Below are 26,623 nucleotides of genomic sequence, written 5' to 3' on the forward strand. Positions count from 1 at the left end.
ATCTTCTCTACCTTAGACTCTACTTTCAAGGAACTATGAACCTGCACTCCAAAGTCTCTTCATTCAGCAATACTACCCAAGCCCCTACCATTAAGTGGATAAGTCCTGCTCTGACAGTTTGAACCTATTTTTCATCTGTTCAATGAAACATTTCCAACGTTTTTGTTTTGTACAATATAAAGTATGTTTTTTTTGTTTAATAAACATTTTATTCTGTGTTACAAAGGCACATCAGAATCTTAAGATTGTATTCCGTGACTGACCATCATGATTAAGGGGAAAAAAGTAGGGCTTATCAAGCCAGATTTCACTCTGAGATCTGACTTGTTAAGTATTAACATCAGCTGAGATAATAATAGTATCACGTGCAAGGTGCTGACATTGGAAATGAGTGGGACTGCATAATTAAATATTCAGTCAATATAACAAAGTAAGAACTAGAGACAGGAGCCAGAAGTTTCTGAATTAACTTCAAATTACAATAATGGAGTGAAAATGAAGAGAAATTTCGCACGACTGTTTAAAAAATATTGCAAGTTCACACTCCTCTTTCATGCAACATCACAAAAGACTAAACAGATTATTTAGTCATTCATCTGCTCGATGTTTGAGAGACTCCTGCATGCAAATTGATCATTGTATTCAATGAGATAACAAACAGTCAGTAAAACTCAAAACTAACTCATTATTTGGAAAGTGCCTTGGGGTGCACTGAGGATATAGCAAAACACCATATAAATGCAAGCTTCTTTATTTCACTCTGACAAATGCAAGTGAGGTGATAACCAGAGTGAATGACAGCTCATGGCCTCTTCAATACAGAAACATCAGGAGTATCTCAAAACTCTGATGGAGAATGCTGCTTTCTGCTATATTATAGAAAATGTATTACAATGAAAATTGCAGATGTAAGCAACCATCTGGAAATAATACAGGGGGAAAAATAATAATGTTTTACTCAAAATGTCTTACAAATGGGGATAAGGCAGATATGGAAGCTAAATGAGAGAAAAGGGTAAATAAAATGAGAGAAGAGTATAAAGAGCACTGTAAGCTTAACCCTGCATGGATTTTATGAAAAAGCATTTGGGTACCATTTAAAAATCACTATGGGTAAAGAGAAAATTTTTGTAATGAGCTTTAAAAATAATTGACTGCTGTTGGTCTTTTGGGACTGGTCCAAGATTGAGAATGTAAAGATTCATTGGATGCATGGGAGGAACAATTATAGGTAAACAAAATTACAACCATAATGATTCTGAGCGTGACTATTGAAAGATGGCTGAAGAGATATCATCTCATTGTACAAGCATGAAAGGTTGTTGATGTGGACAGAGTTTAAAATAGGTGCAAAAATGGGACATTGAGTTCGTGCCTCTCTCCGGGTGATTAGGCATCCACTGAAGAACATTAAACTCTGTCGCATAAGCAAACTGTAGGAACTCTGGGGTAAAGTATATAACCTTCGAATTAATAAAAGATGGAGCAGGCTTGTATATACTGGAAGAAATGAAAGCATAATTAATTAGAGTCATAGAAGTGTACAGCATGGAAACAGACCCTTCAGTCCAACCAGTCCATACCAACCAGAAATCCCAACCCAATCTAGTCCTACATGTCAGCACCTGGCCCATATCCCTCCAAACCCTTCCTACTCATATACCCATCCAAATTCCTCTTAAATGTTGCAATTGTACCAACCTCCACCACATCCTCTGGCAGCTCATTCTATAAATGTATCACTCTCTGCGTGAAAAAGTTGCCCCTTAGGTCTCTTTTATATCTTTCCCCTCTCACCCTAAATCTACGTCCTCTAATTCTGGACTCGCTGACCCCAGGGAAAAGACTTTGTCTATTTATCCTATTCATGCCCCTCATAATTTTGTAAACCTCTATAAGGTCACCCCTCAACCTCCAACAGTCCAGGGAAAACAGCCCCAGCCTGTTCAGCCTCTCCATATAGCTCAAATCCTCCAACTCTGGCAAGATCCTTGTAAATCTTTTCTGAACACTTTCAGGTTTTACAATATCTTTCCGATAGGAAGGAGACCAGAATTGAACGCAATATTCCAACAGTGGCCTAACCAATGTCCTGTACAGCCACAACATGACCTCCCAACTCCTGTACTCAATACTCTGACCATTAAAGGAAAGCATAACAAACATCTTCACTATTCTATCTACCTGCGACTCCACCTTCAAGGAGCTATGAACCTGCACTCCAAGGTCTCTTTGTACAGTAACACTCCCTTGGACCTTACCATTAAGTTTATAAGTCCAGCTCAGATTTGCTTTCCCAAAATGCAGCACCTCACATTTATCTGAATTAAACTCCATCTGCTACTTCTCAGCCTATTGGCTCATCTGGTCAAGATCTTGTTGTAATCTGAGATAACCTTCTTCGCTGTGCATTACATGTCCAATTTTGGTGTCATCTGCAAACTTACTAACAGTTCGCATCCAAATCATTTATATAAATGACATAAAGTAGAGGGCCCAACACTGATCCTTGTGGCACTCTACTGGTCACAAGCCTCCAGTCTGAAAAACAACCCTCCACCACCAGCCTCTGTCTTCTACCTTTGAGCCAGTTCTGTATCCAAATGGCTAGTTCTCCAAGTATTCTGTGAGATCTAAGCTTGCTCACCAGTCTCCCATTGGGAACCTTGTCGAATGCCTTACTGAAGTCCAAAAAGATCACATTTTAAAGGAATAATGTTGAACTAGCTGAGACAAAAGGCTGACTGCGATCTGGGAGTGGACATAAACTCAACATTGATCATATTCAGTAATTACAGAACTGTGCTGAACAAAATAAACAGTTTATTCAACCATGTGCCTCGAATATGGCGTTCAGTTCTGGACACCAAATCACAAGGGAAGTATCCAATTCCTAGAGAAAAGGCTTATTGTTGGGACACTTGTTACTATAGGCAACAATTAAAAAAAAACTTGGATCATTCTTGGTAAAGTAAAGATATTTACTTTACTAAGCTGACTGAATAAAGTTAATACTAAGCATTATTTCTAGTTTAATTACAGAACAAGAATACACAGGGGCTAACCAAGAAAAGGTAAAATAAGGACTGTTGCAGAAATTTACTGCAAAGTTCTCATTATCCAGATCCCAATCATCCAGAATTCTCATGCAACCAGCATCCAAGATTCAAAAGGAGCATTCTGGAGACGGTATGTGCAACTGAGAAAATAATTGATCAAATGCTTCACTACAGTTAGTTCAAGACTTAGCTTATTAATAAAGACAGAATCACTGATCATGGCCAGGTCTATCGGTATTTTGGAATGGTCCTGGCCACATGTTTTTAAAGTACATTCAGCACATGGCAGTGACAGTTCAGTGCTCCCAGCTGCCACTAGTATTTCTCATGCAACTGGCAGATTCAGCTAACTGCTTCCTCCATTCCCAGAATGCACCAGATATTGGAGAAATTACTGTACTCTGAAGGGAAATGATTTCATTGTTACCAGAAATCATGTTCATCAATACCCATCATCTTGACAGCCATCACTCTGCACCAGTCCACAGTAGTATCAGCTTTAATGCCACCAGGAAGGGGTAGAGCATTACTTCCCAAATGAACAATCTCTCACTGTGACCCCATCTTGACATTTGAAAATTGTCATGCTTCCCACAGTGAGACCGTAGTGAGTGGGGTGATAGGGGAGACTGTCTGTTAGAGCAGGAGGGTAGCTGTCACAACAAAGTCAGCCATTGCTGCCTTGAAGCACACCATACATTTGGGGTCCTAACACCCACATTGGGAAACCCTCGACTTGAGAGAGATTATTGGGCAGCAAGGGTCATCTGCTGACCAGTTGGCTCAGGACTCCAGTGCATTCACATATAATGAGAGCCATGCAGCCACAGAAAGTATCAGACAGGCCTTGGAGATCCTCAAGCTGCCTAGATCATTTTAGAGAAGCCCTGTGGTACTGTCTATACCATTTGCCAACATTTCTCTTACTCTGCTGCATCTTGCACAGTCTTACCATCATAATGGAATTTCCCTTGCCACCAGGCCTATGGGGAGCAGTTAAGGAGAAGGAGACCACTAATGCACCCACTTTCCCAGTATTCTGTCAATGATTGGCTTGCCCATTTGGTACACCATTGAATGCAACTCCAATCGCTATTTTAACATCAGCTCCACACCTTAATCTTTCATCTGTTATTGACCACTATAATGTCCACTTGAGTCACAATAATGAACCAAAGCCAACAGACACACACAATGAAACAACTTAAACATATGAAACATCATTATTTCCAATCATTGTCAAACTAATTCTCTATTTGCTTTCCCTTAGTTCCTAGCTTCTTGGAGTCTTTACCTAGCCTACCACTGCTTTGCAGTGTTATATCAGTCGATGTAATATGGTATCCAAAGGCATGCTGCTGACTTTTAACAAAAGGCTGCATTCCGACAAGCTCGCACACTTCTAGCTCTAAAAGGCTCAATTTAGATGACACTGGCATGACTGGCAGCAATCTGAGCTGGCTAACTGACAGGCAACAGTGAGGACATTTAACAAAGCAGCAGTGGTGGGAGGACTAGTGTTGAGACAGGACAGCAGGTACATACTTAACTGAGCCACTGCCAGCATCCACAAGTATGAGAGAAGCAGACTGAACCTACACAGCAGCAAGTACTGTTGCAATGCTATTAGCCAAAACTGCATGACTTCTCTCAGATTTCAGTTCAGCATTCAGATGCTGTGTGCCATCTGCATGCGCTGTCATGAAAGGTGAGGAGTCAGTACGCATGTGTTTTCTGGGAATTGGCTAGCATGCCCCCAATATGATGCTTCCCAGTTCTCACCTAAACTCTATGCAGGATTGATGACAGACTCCTCCATGTTTATTTACAATAGCAACACGTTTTCCAGCAAGGCAGCCAATGCACCAAAGAGCTCCGAGTGAATATCTACCAGCCTTTCCCCATCAGCAACCACATCAGAGCCTTCCACAGCAGTGCTTATGTGTGACCTTGCAAGAAAGTTAGTTGTGTGAATGGACATAGTGCAAGGTTTCTGGTGATATGGCTACCAGGTTTATGTAACTTTCTGTGAGATTTGCAGTGTTGCTAAGGGGGTGAGGCTGAGACAAAACCGTAAATAGGAGATATAAGCAATGGTTATAGAAACCACTTGTAGGAGAATGAAAGGGCTTTTGGTGAATGAAGCAATGCATGAAATTAATGGTTCTACTCTACAGATATGGTAATTCACAATTAATTTACTTACCTTGAGCATTTGCAAGAAATCATTAAACTTCTTCTTTCACTACATCATGGTCCTCAGTACATTGCAAAAACTCAGAACAAATCTCTATCATCTTTTGATGCAGGCAAAGTCTATGGATGAATTTTCTTATTTGTAAACTTCTCTCATGAACGAAGACCTCCAGTGCTGTGTCAGAACACCAATGGAGTCTGCATCACATTCACTCTCCTGCAGGTCAAATTCTCCACAACCACTTTTAGCAATTGCTACAACTACAATACGTTCCCACTTTAAGAGGTACAGGTCAGGTTTAAATGGTGCTAGCTTTGCATTAACCTGGGTCCTCCACTGTCTGCATTCAGCGCTAGGCACTGCACCACTAACATTTAAAAAGGCAGAGAAGTCACAATTTTTGTTCATTCAAAGAAAAAAGGTCATTAATTAATTCCTTCCGACACTCCCCATTTCAATTTTCTGAGGTAACTGAATTTAGACATGCCGCCTTTTAAAAAGACGAACGAACAGTTTGACAAAAGCTTGCCCCCCTTAAGTTAGGCTGTTTACTCTATGGCTTTGTCTGGTGTACAGAAATCTCTGTTTTTGTTTCAGATGTCCAGCATTTTTTTCCCCACTCCAAAGGATTTTTTTACTTTGATTTTCAAAAGATATAACAGCAATTGGCATCAGTACAGAGGGACTATTCATCCTTCTCATATATAAAACTTCCTCTTTTATCATGAAAGGAACTTGATTTTCTGATGACGAATGGCTTAATGACTTTAAGACATATTGGAAAATTGTGGGCTTGAATTCTGGCTTAATGGAATAAACCTGATAAGGACCAACTGTGACACTGACTTTTTTCGAACATTCAAAACCTCAGTTCAATTTTTAAGAAAATAACTTATTGATTAAAATTATTTTAACTTAATTGGACTCATCTGAAAATATCCAAGAGCCAAGTTTGTGCCAAGTTGCCTGTGTTTGGACGCATGAATAGCATTGCCTTATGGGTATTTGTTACTTGAGGTACATGTCACCACGCAACTGATTAGATTAGATTAGATTAGATTCCCTACAGTGTGGAAACAAGAGTACAGAGGTACAAAATAAACTGCAAATCATATACTTTTAGATTGCTCCTTTTTGAAGAAGGTAACCCAGAAAGTGCTGTATTTAATTTGCATAAATTAATAGGAGTTAGCTGAGCAGAAAGTGAAACATTTGATTCCGAGTTAAAGTTGGATGGGATTCTGTAAGAACAGCTCCTCAATCCAGTAAGTGGACTCATATCTAAATCCCTGAAGCCAATTAAACTCCAAGCCAGAATTCCTACTGCATGTCTGTTACATTAATGCTCTGCCAGTAACAATAATCAATAAAATCAATCCTTTCATTTCGAGATTGCACGATGCAGTGATGGATCAGGGCATAGAGCGGAATCTAGGATTTTATTTTATTGGGCACACAAATAAGGAACTGGAAAGTGGGATATGATAGGTCTCCGGAAGAATGATTGTGGAAATTATTTGTCAGTGTTTAAACAAAAACAGCACATGTTCTCCTTGACTGGATCTTGGTTAGTTAAGACTTTGTACGATGATGGTTTGCTTGTTTTTGTTCTTATTTCAGAAAGCAAAAATGCAAGGTCACTTAGCACATGATACGTTGTCATGTACATACTATTCAAAGCAATTTCAAGGAGGTAGCATTCTAGCATATGCTGCTTCTCCAATTTCGGTAGATGCCTACATGTACCAGGCAATGCTCTCAGTGCCAGGCGAGGGGCTTGCATCTCACTAAAACCTGATACAGTTACATTCAGCTAGTTTGAGAAGGAGCAACTCATGACACACAGAATAACGTGAGAAGCAGCACTGGTGGTAATGAAAGAGATCAGCACAGCTCAGCTTCTTCCAGAGCCAAATAATCCACACAGACTCTATATGTCTGCTACTCGAAAACTTACTAGACCATAATCGTATTCTGTCATCACCTGACAATGGGCTCAACGCTCTGTTGGGTCAGCCAAGGTTTGTAGATTCTAGGGCCATTTGACTTGTATCTGGTTGGGGGTAGAGAGTACCTTATGACGTGAATCAGGATCAGAGCAATCTCCTGGCTTAGTGCTGCTGATCATCTAAACAGGTGGGAGAGCATTTTCCAAACTGTCCCCCTTGAATTGGCCACAAATGATTTTTCTTCATCTGTCCTGGAGATTGTGTCGCCCCATTAGCACTCAAGTAAACAAGTTTCAACCGCAGCTACCTTTTACAAATCCATAATCTGTGGCTACAGATGCTAAACTGACAGAAAGCTGGCTTGCTCAGTTTTATGAACTGAGGAAATAGACGGAGGCAACTATTGCCCAGGCTTCCTGGAACTCACTGCTGCCATTAGGTCTGTCTTGCCACCAATCAGTGATAACACTGAGGCAATGTGTAGCAGTAAGGGAGTACATGAAGTAAATATAGATACAGCTGCTGTTTTTGGAGGCACATCTACTCATCCAACTTCCAAATGGACTAACAGAACAAGATGGGCCTCAAGGAAAAATGGGCAAGCCAGCCAACTTAGATAAGGCAACAGTAATCTGGCTCTCTCTTGACTCAGCATAAGCAATTACAGAACTACCTCAGTCCCAAGAGACTTTGTGTGACATTCAGAGACACTGTTTAATTTTCCCATTAAGGAAACACTAAAAATGCATTTGAATGCCAGGAGATTGCATATATAATCAGAGAAAATAATAAAAACAATGCTAAGCACACGATTTGCATTTATAGGGAGTTGACATTAGACGCCAAATTTGTCCACCTAATGTACTTCTGATGGTGAATAACAAAGCGACAGACTAACAGATGGACATCTACGGTGGTCTGGAAGAAAATCGTGCTGAGCAGTATTCAGCCACTACATGCTATACATGAACAGGGGTTTTCAGAAAACAAATCAAAGGCGTGCATTCTGGTAATTTGCCCTTTCAAGTCTTCTAGACTTTAACTGTGCGACAATTGAAGATTACATTCAGTGTCCTGATCTAACTGAAGATAAACCTCCTCCTCCTCCATGTTCTATAAACTGTGGAACAAGCAGCAGATTGCAATGGATGTCACAGGCCAGTAAAGGTGCCCTGAATTTGTCAAGGCACCTCAAAAATTATTGCAAGATGTGAACTGTTTGGTAATGACATTGGCCAATCCACAAGTTACGTTATTTTGGTGCTCAGATCCTGCCTCTGATGAGGCAGTCGGTGGCTACAACTGCACAGACGGGTATTGGTCTCCTCAAAATCTCTTTCTAGCTGCTTTCTCCTTTACTTCAGAACATTTCTTTAAAATAGAAAGAACTGTGACCACTGTCAGGCAAGTGCAAACTAATCTTCAAAATGGAGTTTTGCTCGTCACACAAACATATAAAATAGGCATAGAAGTAGACACTTCTAACCCTTGAGCCCGCTCCACCATTCAATAAAATCATGTCTGACTTGTTTGTGTTTCAAATTCCACATTCCCATCAAGACCAATACCTTTGCTTCTAAGTTCTTCTCATCTCTGTCATAAAAAACATTCTCTAAATTTTAAAACAATTCCATCTTGTACTGGACTGATCCACAAAAGCAAACATCCTTTCCACATCCACCTTGTCAAGACCATTTAGGATCTTATACACTTAATTAAGTCGCGTTCACCCTTCCAAACTCCAATGGAAGCAAGCCCAGACTGTCCAACCTATTGTCAGAAGACAAACCACTCATTCCAGATATTAACCCAGTAAACTTCCTCTGAACTGCATCAATTGCATTTACAGAGGAACCTCGATTATCTGAATATCAACTATCCAAATATCGGACTATCTGAAGATCTCAAGATCTCAACAGAAACATTACATCAAAGAGCGTTTTCAGCCCTAATCACGTCTTTTATTTACAGTGATTAAAAATGATCTTGGGTCACTGAAATGCTGCCAAGAACAGTCCTGGACATCGATGGGAGCCCAGGCACCGTCTCCAAATGACTGACCTCCTGCCCTCTTTCTCTCTTCACACTTTTCCTGGAGTTCTACATAAGGGTGTACCCTAAACCTCCCTTCCCCAGTTATTCTCTCTAACATTGTCCTGTAGAGGGCAGAGGTGAAACTTGTCAAAAGGTTGCAGTAAATGGGTGTGTGTGTGTGTGTATGTGTGTGTGTGAGAGAAAGAGAGAGAGTGAGACAGAGACAGAGAGAGAGAGAGAGATTTGGAGACTTACCCCACAGAGGTAGCAGCAATCTGTTCGTGTCTAGTCCAGCTGCTTCAGAGGGGTGGGGGGCTGACGGGGGCAGGGGGACATGGAGGGCAGGGTGGCCAGGGGGAGGGAGAGCAGACAAGTGTTGGATGGAGTTTTGGGGGCAAGCAGGGGCGGTGTTCGATGGGGTTTTGGGGTGGGCCAGGGTTGGTGGTGGATGGGAAATGGGGGCAGTGTTGGGGGACAGTGTTGGATGGGTTTTGGGGGGGGGGGGGCAGTACCAGCCGGTTTTTGGGGGTGGTGTTGGACGGGTTTTGGGAGGGCGGTGTTGGGGGGCAGTTTTGGGAGGGCATGCAGGGGTTGGTGTTTGAGGGGCGGGCAAGGAGTGGTGTTGGGGCAGACGAGGTTGGGAGGCAGGGTGGGGCCTTGCTGCCTAGTCTCCTGAACAGGGAGCAGACTTAGTAGAAAACTCCCGAGCCCCAGAGGAAAGACAATGAATCAATTAACTGAATAATCAATTATCCAAACAAAATAGTGCCCGCCCATCTCGTTCAAATAATCGAGGTTCCTCTGCACATCATTCCTTTATTGAGACCAATACTGCACACAGTACTGGAAGTGTGGCCTCACCAATGCCTTGTATAACCAAAGCATAGGGTTCTTATTTTCATGTCCAGTTTCTCTCATAGTATACTATTCATTGGCTTTCTTGATTACCTGATATAACCGTATACTAATATTTGTCCTTCATGCACCAGAACATCTAAGTCTCTTTGCAGCTTGGAACTCTACGTTTGATTATACTCTGCATTTTAATTCTTACTACTAAAGTGAACAACTTGACATTTTCCCAAATTACGCTACATCTCCAAGACTTTTGCCCACTCATCTCAACCTAACTATACCTGTCCGCAACTTCCTAATATCTTCCCAAATACATTACATACCTCCTTACAATATCTGTTCCCACCTACCTTGGTATCATAGGTGAATTTAGTAAGCATGTCTCACTCTCCTCATCTAAGTGATTGATGTAAATTGCAAAAGGTTGAGGCCCAAGCGCAGAACTCTGCCGAACTCCAGTTGTATAACTCAATCACAAATCACCCATGTTTGAAGCATTTGAATACAGGCTCAGATGTAGCCATAAGGTCATCAAGAATCCCCTGAACATGTTGACAGTTTAGCCTCAAGAAGTGAAGTTTCCTCTCATTGTACATTCATTATATCCTCGAGGTAAAGAAACCGTCTATGGTCTGGTTGAGGGAAATGTACACGCTAAATGCTGCTGCAGATGATCTGTGCAGTAGTCTGAAAGAAGTCAAAGGTTCAAAAGTTCAGAATGGTGACTATTACTGGCAATGCTTGTACCCAAAGGTTTCAGCAGATGCACAATGCAGCCACTACCTCCCTGGTGAAGCTTTCCACCAAAGGCAGTTACCTTCAGACACGCCCAGGAAGGAATGTTACTGTCTATGTGTGCAAATGAGATGTGAGCAATTTACCTCTGACGTAAACATGCCTCCTGACCACGACTTCTTTTATCTTTTTGTTCCACCTCCAAAAATCTCAAGCAGGAGAGGAGCACTGTGGAATGCAGTGGTCATTGCCACAATTTTCAATCCAGCATTTCCTCCATGAAGAAGCTGTTTTCTAGGAGATCCTCTTACGCATGGTGAGACCACTTAGCAAACAACTAGGATTTAGTAGCTAATGCAAGTGATACAAGACTGATAAAATAATGGCCAATTTTGATGGAATGGATGCTCATCTCTCTGTCCCCGCCCCCTACTGACCCAAAAAACATTTCCACAGAGCAGAGTTCCGAGCTGCTTTTTCAGAAATTCATGTTGGTTGTACAGTCATTTGGTGTTGTTGCAGTATAGCGCATTTTGAACTATGGATCCAGTATGGCAGTGGCCCCATGTGTGTTCCTCAGTCTTATTTTCCTAGTTTTACATATCTAAGGCACTCTAGAAAAAAAATCCTACTTAATCCCACTGTGTACTACACAGCACTTCAACATACCCCATGTTAATCCATTGTCTGAGAAACATGGTGAAAGACACACTTACAGCACATCAGAGTATTAACCCATGTACATTCCTCTACACTTTCATGTTGTGCCTGTCATTCGTGAAAGAAAAAAAATCTTTTATTATAAGTTATTCAGGACATCCCAAATGCTCATATACAATAAATATTTAGTATAGTCACTGTTCTTTTGGAAGGCATTTGCAAGATCACATTTGCAAACTCCTTCACAGAGTATGGAGTTGAATGACCAGTTAACCAATATCATCAAATGAAATGAACAAATAAATGAACCGTCACATCCCAGTAGTTCATTAAAGCTAGCAAGAATATTTCAGTAAGTGAGAACAGTGTGCTCAAGTGGTAAAGAGGATATAAGGAAATGAAACATCATTGCTCAACGTAAACCAAACGTAGGGAAAAAAAACCTCATTAAAAGGATTAAGATCAGCACCAGAGTTCAATCTCTTTTAAAGAAAGGTAAGGAATAAGCTCATTATGACCAAGCAGCTAAAAAACACGCTACAAACTAGTCACAAACCTTTTTGGATAACCAGACACTGCAGCCGTGGAGATACCTGCGCTGCTCGGTATTGTGTTATTCAAGTCTTTATCTCTTTTGCTGCTCTCCAATTCTGTCTGTCTACGTGTGTAGGATGAACCCCGGGTCAGGCTGGTCAATGGATTGCCAGAGTCATCCTCTCGCTGCCCTTTGTAAGAGGTACTTCGAGACAAAGGGACTGTGGAGTCACTGCATTGTAAAACAAAATTACAAATAGCACAAAACAGGCAACGACTAATAGTCTAATGGCTAGATTAATATTTCTACATATATCTTTTGATTTGCTATCATTTTTTTCCAACATTTCCAGCTAAAGAACAGGCCGGTCAGGGCAAACAAACATGTTCAGTAGTGCAGATTCCATCAGTCTTAGTAAACCACCTGAATGCTACCGTGAGCACAGTAACCTATGGTTGAGTCCAAGTCAGAGAGGGAAGGTGAGATGTTTAGATTACACAACTTCACAAGAAGAATGATGAATATATAGAACTGACTTCTCATAGAAGTAGTAAGGTATTCTGAGGGAGATAATTTACAAGTTTGCATGCACTTGTTTGCAAAGAAATGTGCATACGTGAGTAAGGCAGAATATATTTTCTATCCCCACCCAGTCCTGTAATTTTCTTAATTGTACTATTGCTTCGGTTTCTTATTTCCCAAACTAAAGTTCAGGTCTCTGTTCGGATACAACTCCATTCTCATCTCTCGTCATTCAGATACCTTAAGCCAAGACTAGTCAGTGAGCGTTTCCAGATTATTTAGCTATCATGGCAATCTTTGGGCTTTCTTGTATGGAGGCTGGAGTATAACAGAAAGGAAGTTTTGCGAAAATCATACAAAACTTTGGTGAGGCCATGCCTGGATTACGTGAACAGTTTTGATCATCGTATCAAATTATTGAGATGCTTATCTTGGAAGGACCACAACAAAGGTTCACTAGATTAGTGAAACTGATGAAGGGATGTGTCACAGTGACAGGTTGAACAAATTGGGCCCACAATCTTTGGGAGTTTAAGAAAAATCAAGAAGCAATCTCATTAAAAACAACAAGTTTTTGAGGAGCTTGAAGAGGATAGATGTTGACAACATGTTTCCTGACTGGAGGGTTCAGAGTTAAGATGGCATGGTTTCAGCAAAAGGGGGAGAGTCTGGAATTCTCTACCCCAGATGGCTGTGACTACTCAGTCACTGAGTAGTTTTAAGTTTGAAATTAAGAAATTTTTAAGCTCTAACCTAAATTACATCTTCCAACCTGATCACCATCTTCCATAGTTCACCTAAACGTCAGCCATGATCTAACTGAATGGCAAAAAGGCTCATAGGACATTGTGGCCTATGCTTAGGTTTCTTGGTGCTTAATTCCCAAGCATGTTCTCAGTAAACCTTCACAGGTTTGGACATCCACAACAACCACCCTCCTTATCCCATTGGATCAAAATCAATTGCAACATTCCAACTCATGTCCTGACACTGAAGCTCAATGAAGCACAGAATCAGATCTGGAGAGTCTGTTCAAGTGTTGAAATCAGAAGTCCATTCAGGCCCAAATTCCAGTTTGCATGAGTATATAAAGTAGGTGAAGTGGAGAAGAACTTGGTGCAGTTATGTATACCCCAGTAAATACATTTTTTATACTGTTTTAGTAACATTTCACTGAAATAGATATCCTGACTAACCAGTGAACATTTGGACTTCAGAATTTTGCTTGATTTTTAAATTTTGCTTGACTCATATTTGCAATTTCACAGAGCCTTCCCAGTCATATGCAGTCAGCTGAACACAGAGGAGGAGGAGAAGGAGTCACTGAGCTAATGCAGTATCACTAGATACAGCTACCCATTCTTCAGTGTCAATGGCTCCAGGTAAAATATAACTCCATTTGATTACTTTATTGCAAAACCATATCTGGCAATGTATGGGAAGTAGAGTCAAATTAGACTAATTTTTATATTAACTCTTAATTCAGATCTTTGTGGTGCTAACATGGTTGAGATCATTACATGGATATTTATATATTGACTGGCAATATTTGACAATACAGCAGTTCAAAAATCAAGCAAGGCATGCTGGTCTAATGAACTGCTTCCCTCAGCTTATTTGCCCACCTAGTTTTATCTTCATTGGTATCTCCAATAGTGAAGAGCTTCCTTGTTGGAGTGGGTGGCACTCGGGCTAATCGGGGTTCCTTCTCCTGAAACACAGGAACAAAGGGTAAACTCTAATCCAACATTGTTGCATCCAGCACAGAACATTGGACCACGTTCCCATTTAGATTATATACAACATGTTAGATAAAGGAAAGCTTCTCCCCTATCCATTATGTTTCCATGTCAAAAATACATGCTAAATTTGCCTATATGGTTCATTGAACATCAATGTATCACATACATGGTTGGTTAGATACAGGTAAAGCATCAATGAAGCATTTTCAGATCACAGACAGTAGCAGAACAATCTCACTATTGATTTATTAAGCATATCTTAGCAGAACTCTTTCCACATGCACTATCATGCACTTCCAGATTTGGTTCAGATGGCATTTAATATGTAGATTTTTTTCCCCATTATCCTATAAACCTATGCAAGATTAGGAATAGTTTCAATCCAGTTTAAAGGTCCCTCTGATCCATCCAGCAATTTCAATTAGTGACACTTCAGGATTCCTCTATTCCATCCTAGAAAGCACTCTGACAATTTCTAGTAAGAACTAGCTGAATGGTGAAATGCATTCTGTGCTGGAATCAAGCAATCTCATAGCTGAAGAGAGGTTGGATGCAGGATATTTAAAAAAACGTTTTGGTAATATTTATACTCTCTTAACCATAATTTAATAACCCTGTTTAACTTTAATGTAAAATAAAACAGTTCTATTGCCCATTGAGCACTTCTCAAAGTCCAACATAACTTTGATTTATACAAAATCCCTTATTGCCTGCAGCATGTCATGCTTTATATTGTCCCATCAAAAATTCAGCATTCAGTGCAAATACAGACAGAAGCTCCTTTAAGCAATCCCAAGTCAAAAAAACACAAATAATTGGAAAAAGAGTAAAGTTCCTTTGGGATTACTCCATCAAATGTTCTGAGATCAGGTATAACACAGATTATATGCAATGTAAAGCTTGCTTTATGGGGTCCACAAAGCAACTGAGAACCGGGTGGCACAGAGACACACAGTAATGTTTCTTGTACGGCATCTTATCATAAAGTTCTAGATAAGTCCAGCATGGGTCAGATGGGGAGAATATGCCATACACACTGATCTATCCTGTTTTATGAAATAATCCCAAGATCAGGTAATCCACAGGTTAGACAGACAGATGTTTCTTCGACAAAGCCACATCAAACACTTGCAGGATACACACAAAGTATGTTACATGCACAGATCGATACAGAATTGTACTCCATGTTAATGCCAGTTGAGTCAGCTGTAATACAGTTTAAATCCAGAGTAAAGACAATGTGAAAATTCTCAGCAAATTCAATATTATCTGCGAGGAGGGAAACAGAGTTAACATTGTAGGTCAAAGGTTATCAGTGATAACACTGTACTGTTTTGAATCACTAGCTCTATTTCCACAGATGTTGCACAAACTGCTGTGTGTTCTCAGCATTTTCTGTTCTTATTTCACACCTCTAGAGCTGCAACAAAGCAGATTTGCTTTGTGAAGGACTTTGACTTGAGGTAAAGCTTGCATTGACAATGCCTGTTTGATGTTGTCAGGCAAGGTGTAGCTTTCAATTTACTCGTGCTGCATTAAGTATACCCAGAACAAGTAGAGCAGGGAAAATGGTGCACAGTTACCACTCTGCATACTGCCATATCCAACACTACTGTTTTAAATAGTGCAGCAGTTATTAACTTTGATAAGTGTTGCATGGACTATCCTCAAAATTTAAAGCAAATTGGAGATAGAAGCGTCTTAACTTCAACTTCCTTTTCCATAAATATGACTGATCCAGTTCCAACACAAGTTATCCTCTGTCTTGAGAGGGGCTGGGATTGTCAACTAATGATTATCTAGGTGACTTCTGACGTGGGGTAGTCAACTCAAGAACACATTTAGGTTGTGAGAAACTTGGGAGTTCTCACTTTCTGCAGGGTTGCAGTGTGAAGCCTGTTTCTCCCTCTAAACACTGACAGATGCTTACCTTCTTACTATCTGTTGAGGAGGATGTAGCTGACTTCCCAGTGCATTGCTGTTTCTACCTTCCTTTCTATCTCTTTCCCATACACCCAGACAGATGCATTTGTACAGAGTTGCCCTTGCACACACACACTCAATAGGAGCCTTTTCTTTCTTTCCTGTAGAAAGGGTGAGGCTGGTCTTTGCTCTGTTTTGTGAAACAGCTGAAACAACCCCCCTGTGAGGGAGTGGTTGGCCTTTGTCCCTCCCTTCTGTTCAGAGGTTGCTTTTCACTGTGTGGGCCCCTGAGCATGGTTTCTCCTAGTGGAGAAGGGTTAGGTATCTTTTTCCCTCTCTCACAATTAGGATTTCGTTGTGCCCAGCATGGTAAATCAGCTAATGGCTACTCCAGTGACAGTAGCAATACCACTTTGGTGTCCTGGATTTCTTTTTGGGGAAGCCAGGGATGGTCAAAGGAGGTATTTCTCTGGTTTTTGTACCTGAAATGATTTAGAGGCTTATCCTTAATGCACCAAAGAATAAGCAGCAGTGAACTGTAAGAGGAGCCAAAAGACTTTATTTTGTAGTATGCAGTCACCTGACAGCTCACTGAAGAATCCAGCCAATTAACCCTACACTCCTGCTTTTTCTTCTCATATTACCTTTTCAAATGTAATCTATTTCCTTTTAGAAAGGTATTCCTGAATTAAACTTCTATCACTCTTTCAGGCCACGTATTCCAGATTAAACCAATTCTTTGCATAAAAAGATTCTCAAACAGTTCTTTTACCAACATTAAGAAATAGATGGACTAAAATCTCCCTCAAGTGTTGGCTCCAACAGTTCCTCCCACATACCTTTTCCTTGGTTTCAGCCAGAGTCAGTTTGGGACTACTTGCTGATCGGATAATGCCCACCTCTTTTCCTTTCTGCTCCTCTTGTGGTGGTTGCAAGTTGTTGAGGGCTCCATAGCTGCCCGTTTTGCGGAGGGCAGTGCGCCACGCTGCAGGAGACTGCTGCTCCTTCTTCTCCTCATCCTGGGCAGCCGTTTTGGCAGGGGGGCCTGTAAACTGGGTGCACAAGTGTGACAGTTTAAGCAACAAAGCAGTCAGTCAGAAGTAAACCAAAGTTGAGTTTAAGGAATGACCAATGGAAGTGGCAAACAAACTGAAGCACAGGCAGAAAAGAAAATATGCCATTAAAGGTCGACTACTTACCTCAAATTGGGATTGGGGCTTGGGAGAAACTGAACTGCTTCTGACAAGAGGAGGAGGAACTGACCATTTTAACAATTAGGGTAATAGGGGCATGCTCATTTTCTACAAGGAAGTATGCATCCCTTTGTCTTTTGGTTGTCTCCTGTGTCGCATACCCAACCAAACTATTTCATGGTAAGTAGAGGCAAAATGCAGCCTAGTTGACCAAGTGCAGCCAAAAAATAAGTAATAGTTGAAAGAGGCACAAGCCCCTCCCACTAACACCAGAGGTAGCAGTTGTCAACATTTGTTGCCTACCCCGTCCACCTTCCAGTAGCAGAGAAATGGAAAGCAACCCTTCGATGTCTGGTAACGTCCAAGAAAATAAGCATTTCTAAGGTCAACAATCTTGACAACGTAGATGGGAAAGGATGCTTCCTCTTGTGGATCAGTGCAGAATTAGCAAGCACGGCTTTAATGTAAGGGATCACCCTTTTAGGGCAGATGCAAGGATTTCTTTCTCTCAGAAGGTTGTGCAACTCTGGAACTCTGTCAGTGATGGAGGCAGGGTTATTTTTTGTAAGGCGGGGTAGAGTGATTCCTCTTAGACAATGGGATATCAAGGGTCATTGGAGAGAGATGGAATTGTGAAATTCAGATTACAAACACATCAGCAAGATCTTATCAAATTGTGCAGCAGGCTTGAGAGGCTGAATATTCTTTTCTCCTCTTGTATCTATTGTTTATTTATTCATAACAGGCTGCAGCAATCTTCCCAAACGAAAACGCATTCTGAACTACGAGATAAAACACTAACAATATTGGAGCAGACTTCCACTGGTCAACACCATTGTAGCAAAGATATCTTCAAATAGCTCTCTTGAAATACTTTTGGAGAAACTTGCAATTTTGTTCATAGTAGTGGCTAAAGGATGCTTTCTTCCAGTGACCAGCATTTATTCTTCAGTGGCTTCCTCTGTCTAAACTGTTTTGTATACAGTTACTACTCATGCTTTGAACATGGCCATAGCTGAGCCCCAGGGATGTGTACACATTGTTAACAGCCTTTTAGTGACGGGAGCAGTCAGTCAGAGCTAAACTAAATTTTAGGCAAAAGAATGACTGATGGAAGTGGAAAACAAACTGAAGAACAGGCAGCAAATAAAATATGCCAGTAAAGGTCAGGGACTTACCTCCCATTGGCATCATGGGATAGGAGGGGCTCAGTGAAAATCTGTGCAAATGTTTGAGTATAAGCAGGATTTGAATAGCAATGCAAAGTGAATTCATAACAATCAGGGAACTGATCGGGAATCCACACCGATCATGGGACCAAAAGGCATGTAAAAAAAATCTTGTTAAATCTGGTACATTTGAATTACAGTCAGAGACCACAGCTACTAAAGCTTGCATGATATTTGTGAGAAAGCTGTAGCGTCCTGCTTCCCTGATCTTTGATGCCTATGTATTGTTAGCTTTCATTGCCTCGGATTGTTTCTATACATGGACCAATCATGATGCAGTTTAGGGATAAGGGTTTGGGTCAGTGCTACTCTGTGTGCATGAAGAGTTTGAAACTTGGAATAGAATCAAAGCTGTATAGGTTTATTGATACCACCAAATTTGGGGGAGCTAGAGCAACAAATAACTATATAAAAGGTAAAATACAGAGCAATTTACAACCTGTGAAGTTGAGCCAAATAATGGAGGTGGTCTAAAATTGGTGAGTGCAAAATAATGAGATCGTGTAAGAAGAATAAACAGTGGAAGTATATCCACTGCAGTACCTATGGAGAGTACTTGATTGCAGTACCTAATGGGATGCAGATTCAGGTGGGAGGAGGACTGGTATTCTGATAATAGTTTGTTTACACTGTTGTGCACACAAAGTAACAATGAACTCTGACAAACAACCTGCCTGGCCTTATCAAAAGCTCCACACTATCCTATCTGTCACATTACAGGAGGGACATCTTAATATAGAAACAACTGATTCTTTGGATGAGACCCTTGGGAATGGAGAAATCATTGGTAATATCCACACTGGAGAGGAAAGTGATTGGTGAAGAGATTCTAAAGCATTCAAACAAATTGAAGCTTTTAAAACTCTTTGGAAATCACTAACTTTACAATAAAGGGACAGCAAAACATTCTTGAAATTTCAACTTAACAGTGAACAGTTTCGATTGAACTACTTTTTGCAGGAAAGTGCTGAATTATATGGACCAGAGAGAGAAAACAGTTGAGGTGAATAGTGGAGAGATTCAAGATGAACTGGCACAGAGACTTCACAGAGAAAGTGTGCAGGAGGCACGAAAGATAAATCGTATTTTGGTAATTTCAGAATCTTAAGAGTAGCCAGATGGATTGTAATGTTTATCAGCCTATCCATTTCCATGTTCCTATGCAACATACCACTTTCCAATCTATTTTTAAAAGGCAATTGGCATGACAACTCTTTCACTGCAGTCTGCAATGTAAAGAATTGCTTTCAATAAAGTCCCACTTCCTTTTTCTCCAAACATCCATATCTGTCCACAGGGAGGTAAATAGGGGAGATAGAAGGGAAACACTTAATGAGTAACACAGATCTGCCACACACTCAACTCAGAGTTAGTGAACAATTGTGTGCTCCAGAGCAATTCCCAGATTCTTAGTTGCAGAAATATGTGGAGATGGGAAACTGTATCCAGAGAAAAAGAAAAGGCGTGGATTAAATGAAAATGTACAAGAGATTAGCTTGTAGAGTTCCCGAGTTTCTGTTGCTCTAATCTGGAAATCAGAAGTCAGCTTGGCTCCATTTGCAGGAATAAGTTGGCCTGAAATCTAGTAGGTTTAAAAGAAAGAGGAATACCAAGAGAAATAGAAATGCAGGACAATAACATAATCATGCAGCAAACCAAAATCTCGGAGATGAGAAACCTCAACATGCAAGAAGCTCACCGCTGCTCTTTGACCTCTCTGGGGCACCAAGACAATGCCAGTTTTGCGCAGGCTCTGTCGCCATGACGTTGGGTCACTTGGCTGACAAAAAGGTAGCAAAGGAGTAATGAAGTCAAACTGCAGTCAGAGGAAGAGCAAAGGGAGAGAAAGAGAAAGGTAGGTGAAGTATGGATGAGAGTGTGTGAGAGAGAGAGAAAGATAGAGATAGAGAGAGAGTGATAGTGTCAAGGAGACAAGAAAATGCACACAGGAGGATCACACCCGCATTCTGTAGATAGCATTAAACCCTCTTAATATAAACACATAACTTGATCAATTCAAACCCAAAATAACAAATCATGCAATCCATTCAATGAATTAAACATTATGTATCTCTGAATCATTCACCAGACATTAAATATGTCAAGGTGCATTTATCAATGGAATAAAACCTGCTAACGATTTTACTCCTTTTATGAAAACCAATTCCTTGCTTTTCTTTTAATCAAACATTTATTAGAAGTTGCACATGTTTTGTGGGGGGAAGGGGTGGTGGTAGGTTTGGTGGGAATATACTGAAGAAAATTGGGATAGAAAGAGCTGGGGTCCATGTGCAAAGTGGAGAGGGGTATCCGGTGCAAAGAAACACAATGAGCATGCTCTTCCCATCAGAACAATACTGGGTGTGTCACACCATTTAACCAGCTCACTAGCAAAAATAAAGACAAATCACTCTCACTACACAAAGCAAAGCATCACACTTGAACATTTGTTATGTTATACTCACAAAGGGGAAAAATGTAGCATCCCTCACTGGTAGCAATGCACCACATGAGGAACTCCTGAAAAATTTTGCAACAAGCAATATGTTTGCACCCCACAGAAAAGTAAATAGAACATCAAATGCAACAGCAAAGACTGAAGTTTTCTTTCTAACGACAGGAATATTTTAACTCATTCTCAAAAGGCACCTCTGGAAAGGAATCAATCTAAAATTCCTTGCAAGAGGAAACATGTAGTATCTGCCCTTGAATGTGATGGTTTCTTATTCCAATGAATGAGGCAATAACTCTAAAAGGATTAACTACTAAACCTTTCAAATAACAGAACTGTTATATACTTATTTTGTCTGCCTTCATATGAAATTCCTGTTCAAACCACACCATTGTTTTCACATTTTATGAGTATTTCCATCAGAGTTTGAGTTCAGAAAAGTATTAACTTGATTTAAAAACCATCTTATTATGACTTCATCTTGCTATAAGGAGGCAAGTAGGCAAGATCATATGATGTGACATGAATTCCAATGATGATGCAAGCACATAAATCAGATACATTCCCTACCATCTGGGAAAATGGAGGTAGCCTTGCATTCTACAGGCTCCTTGAAATGCAACATGGTTGGTATTTATCTGAGCTTACTAACTGTTGAGTATTGGAATGGCAAGGTAAATATCTGCCATTTGAGGCAAGGAGTGGAGTTGACTGACAGATTGGTAAACCAAGCCCGAAACTTGCAGTTAAAGTTAAATCTTAGTAATACACCAACAAGACACAGTATCCACAGAGTAATGCAATGTCACATGATCTTGGCCTCTCGCAGCCTTGTGGCAGGATGAAGTGAAATATTTCTGAAATAATTTTTTCTTTAACACAGAATACATTAAATGTTCCTCAGCAGCATGAGATAGATAATATCAAAAATAGGATTAAGAGTTAAAGGTCAAGCCTTTCCTTCCTAGGTTTACAAATCAGAAAAAACATACAAGAAACTTGGTCAGTCAGTTTCAACAAAATCTCAATCGATAGATGTTGGACAGACCTGGACACCGAACACTTATCTGATTGGTGCTTACTTCTAAATAGTCACCAAAATAAAGGAAAAATCATTTGGGAGTACATAAAACACATTTGTTGTTTTATATTATATCAGAGGCATAAATGTTAACAATTTAAAAATGCTACTTATCTAGTTCAGTATGTTGGGTAAGTTATACCAACTTGATTTCACTCTGTCTGAGCGTTCATTAAGTTCATAAATCATAGGAAGGTCTATTTCTATATCCCTCATTGATGTCAACATATAAATTGAATATCACATGGCCTATAATATGTCACTGTACTAAGACCCTCTAAGCTAGATCTATAAATTTGTATCACACAATAGTTGCTAGAGGCAGTAACGAACTCATCCTGCTGCTGTTTCACTTGCTGCAGAAATTAATGCAGCAACCCAAAAAGAGGAAATAAAACAGCATTTCACACACACAGAAAAAAACAAAATTGCATCCCTCAACTGGGATCAAGTATCTCCGAAATTATAAATAATGATGCATTCTTCATGAGTTAAAATCTCATGCCTCACACACCTTACATGGAGGCATTGCACCATCTGCAAATGGAAACCATGCAGAGTGTCACAATGAAACCATGCACAGCATCTTGCAACAGTCCATCACAACAAGAACGAAAAATGCCTTGTAAGAGAATGGAATACCTCATTCGGCAGAAGAAACAACACAGTATTCACTACAATGTGTAATAATGAAATGCTGTGAAAGAAATAATGCAGCCCTTTTCCCCAATGACACAGGGGAGAGAGAGCAGCATTAATCACAGCTTAAACAATAACATCAGATTGCAAGAGGAAACAACCTAGAATACAGTGATAGAAAAGGAGCAGTTCTGTAAAAAATATTGGCCACTGAGTCATCTGTCACAAAAGGACAAAATGCACTATGCCTCTGGAGCGAGACTGAGGGAGAGTGCCAAATGAAGTAGTGAAGACACCCTTTGGAGAAAGGCAACATGCCTGACAATAGGGAATAATGCAGGGTTGATTGCAGCAGGAAGGTTGGGGTGGCACGGTGGCTCAGTGGTTAGCATTGCTCCCTCACAGCTTCAATAACCTGGGTTTGATTGCACCCTCGGGTGATCGTGTGGAATTTGCACATTTTTCCCATGTCTTTGTGGGTTTCCTTTGGTGCTTTGGTTTCCTCCCACAGTCTAAAGATATTCAAGTTAGCTGGATTAGCCAAGTTAAATTGCCTACAGTGTTCAGGGATGTATGGGTTAGATAATTAAGCCATGGGAAATGCAGAGTTAAAGGGATGGTAGGGATGGGTCTGGATGGGATGCTCTTTAGAGGGCCGTAATGGACCTGATGGCTGAATGGCTTTCTTCCATAATGTAGGGATTCTATGATTTCTACGAAAATTGACATTATTCTTTGTCTCTGCATGCTTGCGGCATTACTCACCACATAAACAATTAAAGAACTTTTACAACGCAAAAGCAAACTAAGCACTGTCCCTAACAATAAGAATCACATCACAATAACTCTTAAAAAAAGAACTATCACTAGAGAGTAGAGGACTTGAATTTTGCTGAAAAGGAAGACATATTGTTGAAGCTTTTTATCTTGTACTTATCAAGACAAATTTCAAACAAAAACAGAGAGGGGAAAGGGTTGCTGACTGGTTGCCATGTTGACAAAGAATGATTACATGCAACACAATTGAGCAATGGCAATGGATTTTAGTATCAGTGAGATGCCTACTACATAAACCACACATCCCAACAATTGAATGATGGGATCAAACAAGAAATCCTCTGGCAATTTATAATAGGCAGAGTACAGATTCTGCTCAACCAACTGACTTGTGAAACACTAAACAAAATGCCTGTCACTGGATATGATTTGGCAATTGGATATCACTCATTGCACACTCCTGAGTGTGCTTCTAACAACCAAGTTAAAGTAATTAATCAACCTTGCACTGATTGCTACCAAAGACATACATGCATTGGCGGGGAGCTATCCTCTGCAAACAAAAGGAATATGTTTAAGCCTTGCATCGGTTTTCAAATGCTTAGGTGCATGGGAACCTTTTGATACTTGTTGATTTCTGCCTCAACAAATCAACTTGGCAACCAATCAGCATTTCTCCTGTAGTATAAATTGCTTGAAATTTAGCATTTTTGCCATTATCCTGATGTGTTCAAGACCAAAGGCTCCCAAAAAAATGTCTCTTATCATATCCGATGTAGCATAACATATCATTTAACATTATTTGCAAATGCAAACAATTCAGCACAGCTCACTCAAAACAATGCAGTCTCTTTTACAAAAACAATTTGTAGCAGCACAACACAATGCAAAACACTCCTCTTAGCATTTAGATGCAATGGATCACACCTCACATGAAACTGCACAGGTACAACAAACAATGCAGCATTTCCTGCAACGAAATGCTGTAACTCTCAAAAGAGGAGCATAGCATGATCCAACAGAACAGAAACCAGTGCAACTTTCATTGCTTTAAGCAACTATGGAGTATCCTTCTCAAAGTAAGCAAGCAGCATTTATCGTAGGTTGCAGTAAAGCATTTTCAGTAGTGCTAGATTTTCTGTTTGATAATTAATTAAAAGATAGGAGAAAATGTCAAACCATAAGCAAACAGTGACAAACTAGTTTCAACCCCAAGATCCTGGATCTAGTCATGTAAACAGTAAGCTAAACATTAAGATAGCACTTCAGAATCTAAACTCAAAACTGCCAACATTTCTTTTTGCATGTCACATACCCTCTTGTTGATTCCACTGGGTACAGTGGAGGATGGAAGGATGGAGTCTGTCATGCCCAGTTTGGTGCTAAGGTTGTTCATGTTGAGTCGGGCTTTTGTTTTCTCTAGCAAACCAAAAAATGACAAATAATAATCAACAACTGGCAGCATGAGAAGGCAAGGATGAATTTAGCTTCCCATCCCACATATACAATTATATCAATAAGTGGAGTTCTGTAGGATTGAGTGTCTCCATTATCAATTGCATCCTTAACACAGCAAACTAATTGTATATTAGTACTCATTATCCAAACTTAACTTTAATTCAATACCATCTGCTCCATTACCAGTATTTTTGTCAATGGTGGCAATTTTAAGTATTCCACAAGTGTTTAGGGGTTCTCATTCATTTTGAGAGCAGTAACATGGACAAAGATAGATTTATAATGCCACCTTGTAAAAAGCTGGTGTTGAAGAGAGCAGCTGTTTCCTTAAGAATTCCTTGAAAGAACAAACCAATGTCCACATTTCAGGGAGCTTACCCCTTGGAGGAATGACTGGAACAGGTGACAGAGGCAGTGACTTAGTGGAGGTTGAAAATAGGGGCAAGACCTACTGTTGACTGTTCAGGCTACTGTGTTTGTAGTAGGTCAGTACATGTTAGCTCCTTCCTGCTGATGCGTCTGTGCTTGCTGACATTTTTTCTGCTGATTGATCATCTACATAGAATGGGTGACCCTTCATGTTTTGAGTGAAGATAGCCAAATATCATTGCTTTCCATAGTCCCTTCCCCCAATGTGTCTTGTAGGCTAGTTTGGTGAATGAAATAAATTTAGATTTGGACCATTGGATATTGTGGTTATTAAGGTGAGTGTATTTGACATAGCTGACCCATTCACCATGTTTGAAGTCGCTCTGATGTTCCTTGAGTCTTATTTAGGCTGTAGCCTGGCTCTCCAATACATACATGACCTTAAGCTCTGAATTTGATATGTCACTGATAGAACCATCATGTTTGGATCCTGAGGTCAATGAGCAGATTCAATTTTGAGAATGGGCTTTTGGCTAGTCAGGCAAGCAACAGAAATTAAGATAGGGTGGGAAAGTGGAATTGATGCAGAATTTCAGTGCAGCAAGCCTTTTATTTTAATGTTCTTAGTCTTTTAATTTTACTTGTAAGCTCTATTCCACTAAGTCCCTTCTTCAGAGAAGCTAATGGGTACAGAATTCCAGCTTGGATGAGATCTTGGGATTGAAGATCACGTGCATGACATTGTAACAGGAAAAAATAAACACACCAGCCGCCATGCTCATCTACAAAGAGAGATATTTGAATCCCTATCCCAAGCAATAGAAAATGTCACTGGCCTTGGACTTACCAGCTTCTGATTTAGCTTCATTTGGCATCTCCTCCTCAGAACTTGAGCCATTCAACTTTTTCCTATCTTCGTCATCATTGACATGTTCCAGCATCACAGACTCTAAGGTCTTGCGCTCCTTCTCATGCATTGAGATTTTATCTTTGCTGCTCATACGGGAAATAGAAGTCCTGGTGGGATAACGGATTAGCTCTGGTTGGCTGTTAGTGTGATGCGTGCAGCCCAGGACAAGGTCAGCAAGTTTCATCTTTCAGGGTTAGACACAAAAACTCAAACAGGGTATAAAGGAGCCATTCTCCAGCAGGCACTGCAAATAAGGGGGTGCTGATTTCAATAGCTGACCAACTTAACACAGAGTCCCAATATT

The 26,623-nt window shown here is 40.3% G+C and overlaps 1 protein-coding gene across 5 annotated transcripts in view; it reads right to left on the reverse strand.

Annotated features, from left to right (window-relative positions):
• zmp:0000001167 (protein phosphatase 1 regulatory subunit 12A) overlaps positions 1 to 26,623 on the reverse strand; it is a 154,528-nt gene that overhangs the window by 43,287 nt on the left and 84,618 nt on the right. For 3 of the 5 annotated variants that reach the window (XM_060838780.1, XM_060838779.1, XM_060838776.1), the window contains exons 8-12: positions 26,257 to 26,426; positions 24,898 to 25,001; positions 17,051 to 17,263; positions 14,172 to 14,257; positions 12,046 to 12,255 (exon numbers count right to left, since the gene is read on the reverse strand). In XM_060838780.1, coding sequence (XP_060694763.1) covers positions 12,046 to 12,255; positions 14,172 to 14,257; positions 17,051 to 17,263; positions 24,898 to 25,001; positions 26,257 to 26,426 — 783 coding nt within the window. The remainder of the gene's footprint in view (positions 1 to 12,045; positions 12,256 to 14,171; positions 14,258 to 17,050; positions 17,264 to 24,897; positions 25,002 to 26,256; positions 26,427 to 26,623) is intronic. The other 2 variants (XM_060838777.1, XM_060838778.1) reach the window with 2 other exon arrangements.

This window comes from Hemiscyllium ocellatum, chromosome 18, assembly GCF_020745735.1.
Source record: "Hemiscyllium ocellatum isolate sHemOce1 chromosome 18, sHemOce1.pat.X.cur, whole genome shotgun sequence".
Classification (NCBI taxonomy): domain Eukaryota; kingdom Metazoa; phylum Chordata; class Chondrichthyes; order Orectolobiformes; family Hemiscylliidae; genus Hemiscyllium; species Hemiscyllium ocellatum.